General features: G+C 37.1%; 2 protein-coding genes across 4 annotated transcripts in view; one reads left to right on the top strand and one right to left on the bottom strand.

Moving 5' to 3' along the window:
- Positions 1-16,183, bottom strand: part of LOC140165105 (T-complex protein 1 subunit zeta-like) — a 328,487-nt gene that overhangs the window by 224,795 nt on the left and 87,509 nt on the right. The window lies entirely within an intron of this gene.
- LOC140165104 (sodium-independent sulfate anion transporter-like) overlaps positions 1-16,183 on the top strand; it is a 59,887-nt gene that overhangs the window by 41,450 nt on the left and 2,254 nt on the right. The window contains exons 3-15 of one of the 2 annotated variants that reach the window (XM_072188530.1): positions 2,387-2,603; positions 4,107-4,272; positions 6,504-6,558; positions 7,250-7,349; positions 7,900-8,051; positions 9,805-9,877; positions 10,406-10,456; positions 11,286-11,346; positions 12,287-12,483; positions 13,095-13,225; positions 13,986-14,153; positions 14,750-14,815; positions 15,842-16,043. In XM_072188530.1, coding sequence (XP_072044631.1) covers positions 2,387-2,603; positions 4,107-4,272; positions 6,504-6,558; positions 7,250-7,349; positions 7,900-8,051; positions 9,805-9,877; positions 10,406-10,456; positions 11,286-11,346; positions 12,287-12,483; positions 13,095-13,225; positions 13,986-14,153; positions 14,750-14,815; positions 15,842-16,043 — 1,639 coding nt within the window. Of the gene's footprint in view, positions 1-2,386; positions 2,604-2,700; positions 2,781-4,106; positions 4,273-6,503; positions 6,559-7,249; positions 7,350-7,899; positions 8,052-9,804; positions 9,878-10,405; positions 10,457-11,285; positions 11,347-12,286; positions 12,484-13,094; positions 13,226-13,985; positions 14,154-14,749; positions 14,816-15,841; positions 16,044-16,183 lie in introns of those variants that run through there. The other variant, XM_072188531.1, reaches the window with a different exon arrangement.

The raw sequence follows: 16,183 nt of genomic DNA, 5'->3' as shown, positions 1-16,183 counted from the left end.
TACTAAAACAATTTCAAAAATTTTATAAGAAAAAAAGGAACAATTAGCAGTTTTTCTAGACTTTTGGAGAAAATTTTGAGCAGTCAGTTTTCTGAAGTTTAAAACTCATAAATACCTGAATCTACTGCACATCCTGGTATTTTAGCCTACTTTATATGGACAAAATTGCTAAATTAAAAAAAAAGAATCAAAATTGGTTTTCATGACAAGTGATTTTATGCATCACAAAAATGTACATCTATGTGTTGAATATGTACTTTGTGAATAGGAGAATTAACATCGGGAAACAGCTGGTGATGTAGGGATGCATTGTAATTGACGTCAACAACAGCAGATTCTATGACAGTTCAACTGACCGCAATTTGCATTATACCATGTTCATAAAATAGTTTATTACGGATGCATTAAAACATTTTAATGCCTGTAATTTTGGTTTGATTTGTTGGTTTATTTTGTTTTTGATTGGCGGATATTTGATTGATTAATCAACTGTTTTAACTTGGTTGTTTGATCGACTAGTTAATTGATTGATGGATGCATTGATCAATTAAAAAAACAAAAGCAAAAAAACCAAAAAAACCTGATCAATTGATTTGTGAAATTTATTCAGTTTGGTGGGTACTTATTTATAATGTCCATTTTTATCAATCGTCCATCACCCTGTGGGCGAGGATGCCACCAATTGCCTTTGTGACCAAAGAGAATGATAACCAAAATAAAGGCATTATGAAGCTCAAAATCACAATATTTTCAATAAAGGACATGGAAATTTGTAAATATTTTGTAAAAGAGATCCACTAATATGAATTAACATTTAATATTAGGGAATTGTTCTACATGTACTACATGTAGTGTGTGATGCATGATTCTTTCTGCCGGTAACATTAATTAACTTAAAGCCAAGAATTCTCCGCGTTGCGGAAATTCTGCGAAAATCACGGAATTTGGAGGTAAAGCGGAAAATGCATTTCTGAGAAAAAAATAAGCAAAAATGACCTAGAAAAAGAAAAAAAAATACAATTGAAAAGAAATAAATAAAATACTAAATGAAATGGGTCTTCAAAATTCATCAAAATAAAGTAAAATCCGTCATAGATTTACCGTACACACAGCTCGAGTATCCCACAATCCTTTACGAAGGTAAGATTCTTGTGAAATTTTATTATGTCAGAAATGTGCTAAAATTACAAAGCGGAGAAAAGTGGAATTTAGCATTTGTAAAGCAGAAAATTCTTGGCTTTAAATTAACTTGATCTCATATAATGCACTAAAAGAAGATATTAATAATGCAGATGTCCGTGTTCATATAAATGGTGTTAATATTAAGAGGGTGCAAGAGAGCAAACACCTTGGTGTTATTATTGATGATACTTTGTCTTGGAACCAACAAATTGATACTGTGCGTAAAAAGCTCTCAAAGGAATGTTCATGCTAAAAAATGTAGATCTAATTTCCTCATTGAAGATATTTTGAAGATGGTTTATAATTCAATTGTTCTGCCTCATCTAGAATATTGTAACATTGTTTGGGGAAATTGTAGTATTTCTGTAGCAAAACGCCTACAAATTATCCAAAACAGGGCTGCACGTATAATTTGTAATGCTAAATGGGACACATCTAGTAATATAGTTCTTGATCAACTTGGTTGGAAACCAGTTTCAAATAGGCAGCAGTACAATTGTTCTGTTTTAACATATAAGATTTTGAATAACTTGTCACCTCCGTACTTAACTCACATATTTTCAATTCCAGAGAATCATTACAACTTTCGCCAGAGTAAATTTAATGTTAAGATCCCTCAACCGAGGACAGATTATAAGAAACGTAGTTTATCATATAGAGGTGGAATCATCTGGAACAATTTAGATGAAACTATTCAAAAATCCATGACCTTACATATTTTCAAAAATAATGCTAAAAGTGTATATTTTTAACTGTTGTTTAAATCTATCAATTTTATGATGATGTAAATTTTATTTGTACTTTGTTTATTAATATTTTGTATGTTATGTTATGTCCACGGCCCCAAGGAAGAACAACTTTGTTGATTTGGGCCTCCGTGGTGAAATAAAGCTTCCTATCCTATCCTATCCTATCCTACTAGTTCGTAATGTTTGATTCCATTTTCAAATGTACGATGCATAAGCCTTGTACCTACACTTTAGCATTTTCAGGCTAAGGGTAACAGAAGTAATTGAGCTGGTGCTGGAAGATAACATGTTTTGCCAAGGATAAATTGGAGTTAGCACTTAGGGACGGGGTGTGTAATGAAATAGATTTGGTAATATAATGACTTTAATCCCATACTTAATACTTACATTTATGATAAGTTTATCAGATTTCATTTTAATACAGAATATGTTCAATTCTCCATTTTGTCCTGCAGTATGGCCTGTATTCTGCCTTCATGGGTAGCTTTGTCTACATGTTCCTGGGGATGTCCAAGGATATCACCGTAGGCCCGACAGCCATCATGTCCCTCCTGGTTGGTCAGTATGGCAAGCCAATAGATGAATATGGAGAAGTGCACGATCCAACCTATGCCATCCTACTGGCATTCTTTTGTGGTGTCTTCCAGATTTTGATGGGAATGACACGATTAGGTGAGTATCAACTTCAGATGTAATATGTCATATATATTAGTTGTGTCCAGTATGGCAGACCATACAAGTATGGCAAGCCAGTAGGTGAATATGGTGATATGTACGACCCAACCTATGCCATCCTGCTGGCATTCTTTTGTGGTATCTTCCAGATTTTGATGGGAATGACACGATTAGGTGAGTATCAACTTCAGGTGTAATATGTCATATATATTAGTTGTGTCCTGTATGGCAGGCCATACAAGTATAGCAAGCCAATAGATGAATATGATCCTGCTGGCATTCAAGATTAGTTGAGTATCAACTCTTGATAAGTCATGTGTCATATTTAAAAGTATTGTCCAGTAAGGCAGTCCATAAAAGTTTTGACCAGTAAAGCGGGTCATACCAGTATGGCAAGCCAATAAGTGAATATGGTGATGTGTATGATCCAGCCTGTACCAATCTGGTAAGAAAAGTGTGGAATATTACAGATATTATATTTATCCAATATGGCAGACCATAGTTTACTAGAATGATAAAAGGACCACTTGGGTTCAATTTCATGAAGCTTAATAACCAATAGCAGTACCACATGGGGTTACCACCACCCATTATAGTCCCTTGTGAGAACAAAAAATAACTACAAATCCTACTATTTTGGGCAAAAAATGGGTAATTTATATCTGGGTTTTTTTGCCCCCCTCCCATAAATTTCACTTTGCCCTGCCTCCTGAAACAAATGTTTATAACCCATTTATAACCTGCTGTGGCTGTATTAATCCTCTCTCAATCAGCAAAAGGTCTACATTTCATAGAGTAAATGTGACGTGTCATGTCAAAAGGAGACACTTTTGGGCAGGTTATCAATTTTGAGGTTTTTACATATCTTAAATATAGAGATATTTTGCTCCACAACGCCGTTTTCCACAATGAAATCAAACATTCCTGAGCGAAGATATTGAGTTTGTAAGTTATAGTATTATAAAATCAGAAACTGAGATATCAGCCTTTAAAAATATTATTGACAATGTTGAGAGTAGGAATTACCTTGAAAAATGTCTAAAAAAATACAAGATGCCAGTTATATTCTGGTCTGAAACTATCAGACAATATTTTAAACATTAATAACAGCACAAATTCGCAACAAACCCAAATTGGGATAAAATCACCCCGAGCAGATTTTTGGCTATTTCCCCATTTACGATCCTGCCCAAAAGTGTCTCCTTTTGACATGACACGTCACAAATGTTAATATGTACCCAAGAAGGTTCAAATTAAAAAGAAAATGAACAAAGGGACCAATTTACAGGAAAAGTCCAACTTGAGGAGGTAGGTGCACTTTTTGCATTATTAGAAAAAACAGTTCATACTTTGGAAATTCTACATCTCCCCTACAAAAATCCTGGCTTATGGGCTTGGATACTAGTAACTCTAATCCATATTTATAGCTTATATATTATCAGGATGACATGATGATGATACAAGTAACTTTAATTGTTCTTGTGTTTGTATTTATTGCAGGTTTTGTGACCAATTATATCTCAGCAGTAGTTATATCAGCGTTTACATCAGTCTCGGCAGTCACCATTGGATTTGGGCAAATCAAAAACTTACTTGGAATTCATTTTGAATCAGAAACGTTTGTGATGGACTTGTACCATACGTTTGCACACATAAAAGAAACAAAGTAAGGACTTGATAATTCAATGTTATTGTGTAGTTTGTAAAGGTGATTTTTTTTCTTTCGTACATTGACACCTTTAATTATTGGCAGTGGAGTGGGGGATGGGGAGGGGTGGGGACACGTCCCCCTTAAAGGTCCTTGAACCTGTCGAAAGCCTCATCCCCTTTTTTTATGCCTCCACCGCGAGGCATACTGTTTTTGCAATGTCCGTGCTTCCGTCCTTCCGTCCTTCCGTCCTTCCGTGCTTCCGAGCTTCCGTGCTTCCGTCCGGACACTATATCTCAGGCATGCATGGGCGGATTGACTTCAGATTTTCAGGATAGGTGGGTCATGGTCAAAAACTCTGGCTACTTTTTTTTGGGTGATGTTCAAGGTCATATACTGAGGTTAAAGGTCATTTGAGGTCAGGGGGCCCATTTTCCTTATTTACCTCTTTTCTCAGAGACTAGGGGTCGCACGTTCCTCAAACTTGGTGGGTGGGTGCATCTTGACCCCAGGCAGAACAAGTTTGTATTGGTTAGTGGGTCAAGGTCACCTGAGGTCACCCAGGGGTCATCTGAGGTCAAATGAGCAAAAACTGTTGTATGGCCATGATACTTGGTACATACAATCAACATTTAGAGCCAAATTTTTGGAAGGTCATTTTGGGGTCATCTGGGGTCACCCAGGGGTCATCTGAGGTCAAATTACCTTCCGTCCTTCCGTGCTTCCGAGCTTCCGTGCTTCCGTCCGGACGCTATATCTCAGGCATGCATGGGCGGATTGACTTCAGATTTTCAGGATAAGTGGGTCATGGTCAAAAACTCTGGCTACTTTTTTTTGGGTGATGTTCAAGGTCATATACTGAGGTTAAAGGTCATTTGAGGTCAGGGGGCCCATTTTCCTTATTTACCTCTTTTCTCAGAGACTAGGGTCGCACGTTCCTCAAACTTGGTGGGTGGGTGCATCTTGACCCCAGGCAGAACAAGTTTGTATTGGTTAGTGGGTCAAGGTCACCTGAGGTCACCCAGGGGTCATCTGAGGTCAAATGAGCAAAAACTGTTGTATGGCCATGATACTTGGTACATACAATCAACATTTAGAGCCAAATTTTTGGAAGGTCATTTTGGGGTCATCTGGGGTCACCCAGGGGTCATCTGAGGTCAAATTAGTAAAAACTGTCGTATGGGCATGAAACTTGGTGGGTACAGTCAACATTTAGAGCGAAATTTTTGAAGGTCATTTTGAGGTCATCCAGGGGTCATCTGAGGTCAAATTAGTAAAAACTAGCATATGGGCATGAAACTTGGTGGGTACAGTCAACATTTAGAGCCAAATTTTTGGGAGGTCATATTGGGGTCATCCAGGGGTCATCTGAGGTCAAATTAGTAAAACTGTCATACGTGCATGAAACTTGGTGGGTACAGTCAACATTTAGAGCCACATATTTGGAAGGTCATTTTGGGGTCATCCGGGGTCACCCAGAGATCATCTGAGGTCAAATTGATAAAAACTGCTTTGTATCAACTTTTGAGTGCCACATCGCTCCCTTTGGTGGAGGCATCACGGTCGACGCTGTGCGTCGAAAACCGCGACATCCGAGAACCGCGGTCCATCTAGTTTTTCATCAAAATTGAGATTTTGGTATCAGAAGAAAACTCATATTTTTCTCATTATTCCAGTGAAATTTAACCCTTGAGATATTTTTGGTTTAAATGGTGTGAACAAAAATGTGGTAAATTGTGGTCACCACACCGGATGTGTATGTACTATCCTATGGGGCATTGTTATACACGCTTTTTCTTCACATATCAAAACTGCTGGAGCGATACAACAAGCTATTTTGGAAACATATTGTTTTTATGGTAGGTCTGAATCTAAGATAGAAAACAGCACATAAAAATCAGACCACGCCTCTTTAAAAAAAAACACCAAAACCTAACCTAAGAATTACATTTGTAAATTGTGCTCGTCCTCCTCAATTTTTATACTTCCCCAGCCACTGCCTTTGGTAAGGGATTCTAACTATGCATGCATTGACCACAATTAGCCTTTTCGAAGTATGGCATACACCAAAGTTGGGCAGTCTTCAATCTGGGTAAAACCTGGCAAATTCAAAAGGATTTACCCAATTCGTGCAGCGCCATCCTATTGTGTCCGCCATATCTCGAAACATTCAAACACACATGCCTAGTATTGGTTCAGAGGTTCTTAGTGTTAATTAATCGTATGGTTTTGTTTTTTACCATTAACAGTTGGCCAGATTTGGTGCTTGGATTAACATCACTACTTTTCCTAGCAATAATGAGAGTAAGTAGTCCATCAAAAACAGGTTTTATGATTATTGAATTAATGACAGAATAAACACAACTGATCTTTGTTGTTTATTTCGGAATGTAAATTGGGCTATTCCATTTATAATCCACACATCCCCTGTTCTCCTGTGGAATATTTAAATATTATTATCTCAATTCCTTATGTACCTTAATCCTGCTGGAAATTTTGGCTTGTTTTATGGCTAATTCCAGTTGAAAATTGAAATGAAAATGAGATTGAAAATGAAATTGATCAAATCCAGTAGGGTGTTACACAAGTTTGCTTGAAAAGAGAAAATTGGAATTCTAGCGATTAGAATTTGAAAATTTCCACACCTTTTTGACTTGTTCTTGTATGATAAGAAAATATGGAAAGCAGACCTGATATTACACATAAGGAATGATGTTGCCTAGTAAAGAAACAGTTTTGAAAGAAAGAGGTTGATGTTTATCAAAAAACCATTTTGAGCTAAGCTTAAATAAAATGTTACCTTTTCAGAGTCTGAATAGAGCAGCGACATAGCTTGCGACGCCATCATGGCGTCTTCATTCAGCTTGATGTCGCTGCTCTATTCAGTCTCTGGAAGCAGTTGCTGCTCTATTCAGACTCTAAAAAGGTAACTTTTTAAGCTATGTCAATATGACATAGTCCAATATTAACATTTTTATCTTTTTTCCAATTTCAGTTTGGTAAAAACAAGAGCCAAGCCAAATTAGATGAAATAGGCAAAGCAGGTCCAGCAAAAGAGAAGGCTCCCTGGAAGGCTCTATGGATCCTTGGCACAGGTAGGGAGTAACAATTATAATGTTACTTGTCATGGGTTAAATAAGATAGGCAAAGCAGGTCCAGCAAAAGAGAAGGCTCCCTGGAAAGCACTATGGATCCTTGGCACAGGTAGGGTCTTTTATTACTTGGCATGGGTTAGGCTACCCTCGGTATTTAACACATCCTACTTGCAACTTGCAATTGTTGCGAGTTGTGCAAAATCACACTCCCAGCGCAAATCGCAATATTTTGAGTTGCATGTCAGACTATGGCGGCCATCTTGGATATACAAGTATGGGAAGACATTTTACAATTGACCTTTTGGCGAATCATGTAAGGCACTTCACAAGTTATTTAGAGGTGGCTTTTATTCAACTGATATTTGGTATTATGATAAAATCACAACTGAAATAGGCGACTGGAATTATCATTTGAAAATCTATTTTAATTGGGTACCACTTTTCATTAATTTTCAACTTTTTTTAGGTCGTAACGCAGTACTTGTTTGTTTTTTCGTAATTTTTTCCTTTTGTTTTTTGACATTTTTTCCAACTATATTCATTTTTACAGCTCGTAATGCAGTACTTGTGGTGATTGCTGCTGGTATCATGTATGGTGTGGAGATGAACGGTAGCATAGGCCACATAACCTTGACGGGTAACGTCACATCAGGGCTTCCACCATTCCGACCACCAAGCTTTAAAGCACAAAATATTCTGGAGGTAAATATACTTTTGATCGGGTTATTCACAGTTTTTGCCATTGCTCAGTAAATACAGAAAATGGAGTTGGGACAATGTTGGTGACAACTCTCTAGTCTGAAGGTTCACTAGTCCGAAGGCTCCTTAGTCAGAAGGTTCACTAGTCCGAACATGTAATTTACCATTCGCTAGTCCGAATTCTGAAAAAGGTTCGCTAATCCGAATATCGGGTTCTGTAGTCCAAGGGTTTGCTAGTCCGAATAAAAAAATAGGGTTCTTTAGTCCGAATATAGAATAAGGCTCTCTAACCCTAACCCTAACCATAACCCAAACCCTAATACTAACCCTCATTCTACATTCAGACTAGAGAACCTTCGGATTAGTGAACTTAATTTGGTTTTCGGACTAGCAACCCATCGGACTAGAGAACCTTTGGACTAGGGACCCTTCGGACTAGAGAGAAGTTATGACAATGTTACCATTTGTTATTTATATAAACTCCTCAACAAAAGTTTGGAAAGTTTTTTCAAGCATCTGTGTCTCCAATTATTTGTGACATATTCATATCGTGTTGCATATCACTGGATAGCTACAATACTCCCCTTTACAATGACACCACATTTGAAACAATAACATTTTTCGCGGCTGAGTACGCGCCTTGTGAATGTAGTGGGTTCTCAAACAGAATTTGCCAAATTGACCATTATTCTGTGCTCAAACAACGCTAGCCACTAACCTCAATAGCGGGTGGAAAAACCACAGGCAGCCACAATAGTCATGCACCTTCTCCTCATGCTACTCACCGACCTGGTTACACGTTACTGTTGGATGGAATTCCATTCTTCAACGAGGATTCGTCGCAGGTCATTCAATGTGGTTGCATATGGGCTTCTCTGGGATGCACAACACAATCAAGCTGGTCCCACAAGTGTTCAATCGGGTTGAGGTCTGGCCCCCGGGTCTGGCCTGATGGCAGGCCATTTTGCTCCCATATTCTGAAGGTATTCGTTGACTACCGTGGCTATGTGGGGCGAGCGGTGTCATCTTGGAGGATTGCATTTAGGTCCCAGATTGTGAAGTTATGGGATTGCAGCTTGCTGCACAGAATAATGGTAATTTGGCAAATTCTTTTTGAGACCCCACTACATTCACAAGACGTGTACTCAGCCGTGACAAATGTCATTGTTTCAAATGGGGTATCATTGTAAAGGGGAGTATTGTAGCTATCCATTGATATGCAACACGATATGAATATGTCACAAATAATTTGAGATACATTTGAAAAAACTTTCCAAACTTTTGTTGAGGAGTTTACATGTACTGTAAAGCAGATATTTTCACTGTATAAATTTTTTGTGATTTCAATTGTTGAGTAGTTTTGTGGATTCTTATATATGTGATTACAAACAGTTACACATTAAAGCCTATGGGTAATATTTTGCAGGCTTTTAACCCCAGCTAGAACTACCTGCCGATTGGCCAAAAAGAAGTTCTTATTATCGATTGGACCAATCAGCAACATTGTTAGAATAATTTCACCACACAAAAAAATTTGGGTGAATTATTTGCAAAGCTCCATTCTGATTGGTAATTAAAGTTAAGATATCACATAATTGACCAATCAGATGCAATGTTAGATCGGCAGGTAGTGCTCAGGGGGTTAAATTCATGGTTCTGAAATTAACTGTGCAAAAAGTGCTAAAATAAAAACCTTGCAATTTCTTGCTATGCAGTAATTAGTCATTTATCCATCTTATTTTCAATTTATTTTCAGCATCTTAATATAGGACTTGTCATCATTCCATTAATTGGGTTCTTAGAAAATATAGCCATTGCTAAAGGATTTGGTAAGTATCTATAACTATTGTAAAAAGATTCATTGAGTAGGATTGTCCTAAACCCATGCTAACTCTTCCAACGGATTTATATGTGATGTGATCAAGCAAAATCAGTAGGAAGTCGGGATATATAGATTTTCAGATAGAACCAAGACACTAATTTCTTTATTGTATGTGTATATTATTTTGGAAACACTTCACCTGCAAAATGTAGCTTTGCAAATGCTTAATATACAATCATGTCAAAAATTGAAAATTGAATATGTCTGACTTCAAACTGATTTTGCTTGATCACACCACATATGTAAGAATTATGATGGGTTTGAACTTCTAATTGGTTAAAGAACTTATGACTGGTAGTACCTGTTAGTGAAATTGACCCATGGAAATACTGTGAAATTTACTTTTGTTTCAGCTTTTTACTGATTAAGAAATCTGTTTTCTTCTCTCCACACGTAAAAACACTGTTTTAGACCCGTAATTAATCTATCGTATGAACTCATCCTATGATTTTCTGTTCATTTTTTCTGTCCACAGCAAGGCAAAATAATTATAAAGTGGAGTCAAATCAAGAGTTAATAGCATTAGGTAAGTTTATTTTATACACAACAGGATTCCTATTGTGGCCACCTGCGCAGGTACACCATTGCCAAGGTATCTGAATGGTACACACACAGAGTATCTACTGATTACCAATGCTGCTACTGCATAGGACCCACTAGGATTGGTACTGCACTGGCACTACACTGGTACTCCTCCAGTACTGCACAGTACCAGCCAAGGGTACTTGACGATGGTGTACCTCTGCAGGCGGCAGCAATAGGAATCTGCAGTGGTATTTCCCTGGTACTACACTGGTACTCCTCCGGTACTGTACAGTAAGAGTCAAGTACCTTGGTGGTACTTGGTGATGGTGTACCCGTACAGGCGGCAGCAATAGGAATCTGGTAGTGTATTATCTTAGGTTTGTAGTTATCATGCAGATTGGTTTATTAGAAACTGCACTCCTAGCTTGGAACTTAAAGCAATGAACAGTACCACTTTGATTCTCTAGACTATACTACATTACCGAATTTTAATAGTCATACTGTTCTTATCTCCGGGGGGGGGGGGGCATGGACTGCCTAATAATACAAAAAAATCTGCAGCGAAAAGAACCATTTACAGGCATATGAATTTTCCTGCTTTTCTTTTAATTTCAGCCCGTTTTTGGCCTTTTTAGCCTCATTTCACATGCTTTTTCAGGCTTCTTCAAACTTTAAACTTTCTTTCAAGGTTTTTTCATGGATGAATAGTCTCATGCCTGCATTTAGACAGTGTAGTATATGTTATATACCTCTACAAATTTGGTGTAGTGACATTTGGGACACCATGTACATGAAAAAAACTAATATTTCTCTCATTGTTTTGCTTTCAGGTGCTTGTAATTTAGCTAATTCATTTGTTTCTGCATATCCCACCACTGGTAGCTTTTCAAGGTAAGGACACTTACATAGGGATATTCCATTGGAATGCAGACACCTCCTATGGAAAAATATAATCTTATCTAGATTACTAACATGTCTAATTGCACTCTGTATACACCATTGTTCCATAACCATTAAGGTATAGGACATTTGCTATATGTTTTTGCTATAGCCCCGAATGAAATGTATTTAATTATGTTTGTACTCACTCAGGTAGCATTGTGTGTGAATTTTACATCCGAACTAAGTGCTATTCTTATTTTATGGGCATTTAGTGTCTAAAATGGCCCAAAATGAGGGTTTTTCAATATTGCCGGCCATTTCTAATCGTCACCCCCATAGACTTTACATGTAAAATAAAAAGGCTCATAAAAATTTAATAGCACCTAGTGCGGATGTAAAATTCACACAAAATGCTTTTTGAGTGATTACAAAGATAATTAAATACTTTTCATTCTGGGGCTATGTGGAATTTTTTTTAAATGTATTCCTTGTACAATGAAATTTCACAATAAAATGTCCATTGGAAACAAAGGTGCATACTTCATGCAGTGCTTTGGAATGTGTACTTGTTGTGTATGATTGGTCCATTTTCTTTTAAGTTGCTGTATTTATATTTTTGCACATTTTCTGAAATTATTAATGAATATTTTGATCAAAAATAGCCAAAAACACAGGATATGAAGCAGATTAAAAACTGTGTATTGTTGTTCAAAAAAATTTCACAAAATAAAGCACTTGGGCTGAGATGTTGATGTATCTAATGCCCGAACCCCAAACACATCAACATCTCAGGGTGCATTTGCTATTTTGTTCAATTTCTCTCTCAACATAAATAGTTCATAGTTATTAAGCCATAATTAAATAAGCAATTAAATTTACAGATCATCAAAATAATTTTTAATCAAAAAGCTAGTATTTACAAGTTTTCCTTCCTTCTTCAATTTTCTAGGTCAGCAATTAATTCCCAGTCTGGAGTACGGACACCAGCAGGAGGTATAGTCACAGGAGCTATTGTGCTGTTAGCCCTTCAGTTCTTGACCCCTGCTTTTAACTACATTCCAAAGGCTTCGCTAGCAGCCGTTATAATATATTCTGTTATTTTCATGGTGGATTATGAAATTGTGCCTCAACTCTGGAAAGTTAAAAGTAAGTACTGTCTGAAAATATTGATGCAACATAATGGTTAGCAAATATATAGTTTATGGGCATGTTAGCTGGTGCCTTTATGGGGGTGTAAGATGCATAAGCCAAGCTAAAGCTTATATCAGTGTGCTGGCCTATGTGGAAAAGAATAGAAGAAAAAGAATAAGAATGGAAGGCTACTCACAACAAATCATGTGAACAATTTACTGTCAGCTTTTGGATCAAGATATATATAGGATCACTGAATAGATTCATCAGGTTTGTAGATATGCATTAAGGAAAATTTTCATTGAAACAAAACCAAATAATTTACTCACTATTGACGGTTTCACCTATATACAAAATACACCCTCTACAGTCGGGATACTTCCAACCGGAAGTAAGGATCATCCATCATCATTCTGATGATGCCTGTCGCACCATTATAGGCTAAAACCGTCAATAGTGAGTAAATTATTTGGTTTTGTTTCAATGAAATTTCTTTTTTAAATTAAGATATAGGATATTCTTCTTCTGATCACAACTGCCAGAGAGGTGTTTTTTTGGAAAAACAAAATCAACCAAAACAACTTTACAATGCTTATTAATTTATTTATCATTGAATTTTGTTACAGAAATTGATTTACTACCATTGTTAGCGACCTTCTTCCTGTCATTGGTGCTAGGAGTTGAATATGGAACAATTATTGGTATTGGTGTGGATATGATGCTATTGTTATATCCCATCGCTAAACCTGGATATCAGGTATGTATATATATGTATGAACACCCCCCCCCCCCCCCACCTGATGCAAGAACTCCTCACACCAACACATACACCACTTACACACACACACATCCTTCTTGTATAAACCTGATCGAAGTATGGAGTTTTCAACAGCAGTTTCATGCACCCAAATTCTAACTGTGGAGTTCAAGGAGTTCTGCACAAACAAGTACATAATGGACTTATTGTGGAGGTCTTCGTATCACAAAATGAGGGGTGTTAAATACTCCCCACCTATGGCTCAAAGACACTGATTTTGAATCTAAAAGTTGGGCTCACAAATCCCAATTATATGTCTTTCAGCCCTACCATTTCATGGGGTGATGAATGAGAAAAACAAGGATTTTCAATTGATATGAGAACACCAATATTGTTGGCGGAAACTTCAGAACAAGGTTGTTGATTTCGAGCCTTCTTCTTCAAAACGTTGGGAACTGAAAACCTGTATACATGGGCACCGCTGTCTTTCTTACAATGACCACGATTGGTTAAATACATGATAAAATCATCTGAGTAACCAATCAAAATGTAGCTTTTAGATCTCTTAGCACTTAAACTCCTTCAGCCCCACTGACCATTCTTACCATATCTCTGATTGGCTCAATACATGATATAGTCTCTTTTTAACCAATCAAAATAATCCTTAGAAGCAGATAATTAGGCAGGTAATGTCCATTGGATTAATAAAGTTGGCATCAATTTAACCCCTATTTCTCTATTTTATGCATTTGTACCACAGGTGGAAAAGAATGGTTTTGTAATTTTGAAATTAGAAAGAGGAATACGGTTCCCAGCAGTTGATCTTATACAGACAATCCTTGATGAGAAATCGCTGATGACCAAAAACCCCACCTCTGTCATAGTTGACTTCACACATGTGTCTTCAATTGACTTTTCAGTTGTAGAGGTAAGTGTGGGGTGATGTTTGTTGGTTCTGTAGAAAGGGAATATTGAACATCAATTGGGCGATTCCAGACGAAATCCACACACCCCCTATGGAAGACATGACCTTAATCTCCCACACACAGGGGGGTGTAGATTTCAATTGGAGTCACCCATTCTGGTAAATCCATTTGAAATTCACTCTCCCTGTGTGGAATATTATGGTTATGTCTTTAATGGTTGTTGTGTGGATTTAAACTGGAATAGCCCATTGATAATAAACCTAAGAGGTTAAATGTTAATTCTATTCCCCCTTTGCATGGATCCGCCATCTTACTAGCAAAACAAGATTCTCCCTGCAAACGCATGCACAAAATGTGCATTTTTGTTTCTTGTGCTTTTCTAGCAACGCGCCAGAAGTCTTTTGCAAAGTGTACGCATACATTTGACAGGCGTACACACACAGCAAGCACTTTGCGCGTAGAACCTTGTTTTGAGTTGACCGTGCTATGATGCTTGATTGAATTTTGTATAAATTAATATTGTCTTATATTTTTAAGTAATATTTACTTGTTTTTTGTAAGTTTTTAACCAACAATTTTTTATGTCATTATTTTACAGGGTATAAAAGATACTTGTAATTCATTTAAGAAGCGGGGACTAAAAGTAGCTTTTGTAAAAGTTTGGGTAAGTAGAAAACTGAGTTATAAAACTATTTGAGTGTCAGTCTGTCACTGTTGTCTTTGGACTTTTGTAGGAGGAAAAGAGGAAAAGGATCCTTCTCTAAATCAAACCTCCATAGTTTTAACCATAGGCATAGATCCTGGGGGGATGGGGGGGGGGATAACCCCCCATATTTTGCTCAGGGGGATGGTCCATACAATCATCCCCCAATGTTGATGCATGTATGTGGGTTTCTGACCAAATTAACCTCATATTTGGCCATTTTAGCCCCAAAAGTGCACATTTTTGTGTGCTTCGTGCAAATCTATTCCACTTTTGCAATATATTTCATCAATTTAGCTTTAATATGGCAAAATTGTTCGTGCGTTTCACGCGCATTTGTACCATTAACTTATTCTGTCGCTAAAAGGTGATTGATTCACTATACTTCAAGACATTTGTCCAACCCCATCCCCCAATGTCAAAAAGAAATCTACGCCACTGGTTTTAACAGGTGTAACGTTTAAAGTTACGACTCCGGCAATTTTGTGTGTTGCCAGTGGAGGGCAAAATTGTAAACCTTTGGATTAGTTTGACATGCACCTGACAAACTTAATGCTCTGCGTGCTAGCCAAAATTTTGCGATATTTTCTCAAAATATCAAGAGCTATCTAAAGAACCACTGAACCAATACTAGGCTTGTTTGTACTCATTTCAATGCATTTTTCATGCTGATTCCAAATATGGTAATGAAAAATTACAATTCTGAATTTTTTTTTTTTTTTTTAATTTGTCGTCTGCAGTCGACACCCATGTGGAAAGAGTTAGTGCTTGTTTGCATTGTGCATGTAACATATTTGTCTAATAACACATGCTAAGAGCACACCTATAATGCAGAAACCTGAAGAAACATGTAATCATTTGATTTTGGGGTACCCTTTTTTGTGCCCATACGTGACAATTCAATATGGTGGATTATTTGTCTGGTTATCTTGGTTCACTGTTTACAATGTAGGTTCTCATTGTATTATCCTTCTTCTTCAATTTCAGCCTAAAGTGCGATTTGTTTTAGACCATGGTAATATAGACAACCTATCCATGTACGATTCTATCGAAGAAGCAATACAGGGTTTATCAAAAGACGGTAACGATGGTCAGCTAGCAAGACTAATCACGCAATCAGACGGATACAGTAAATTAGATGATAATCGCAATGAAGGGGAAGAGATTGAAAGGGAGAAAGAAGTACCAGGTTAGTATTATGTTCATTTACATTTGGAATGTCTGAATTTATTCCAATAAATGCCTATTTCTATTAAAGTGCCCACCCAGCAAAGTTTGGTGAACTGATTGACAGCCTCATCCCACCAGTTTACTCCATCAAAATTTAAT

Source organism: Amphiura filiformis, chromosome 11 (assembly GCF_039555335.1).
Source record: "Amphiura filiformis chromosome 11, Afil_fr2py, whole genome shotgun sequence".
Classification (NCBI taxonomy): Eukaryota; Metazoa; Echinodermata; class Ophiuroidea; order Amphilepidida; family Amphiuridae; genus Amphiura; species Amphiura filiformis.
The sequence above is the reverse complement of the archived record's forward strand: the minus strand, read 5'-3'. Positions and strand labels throughout refer to the sequence as shown.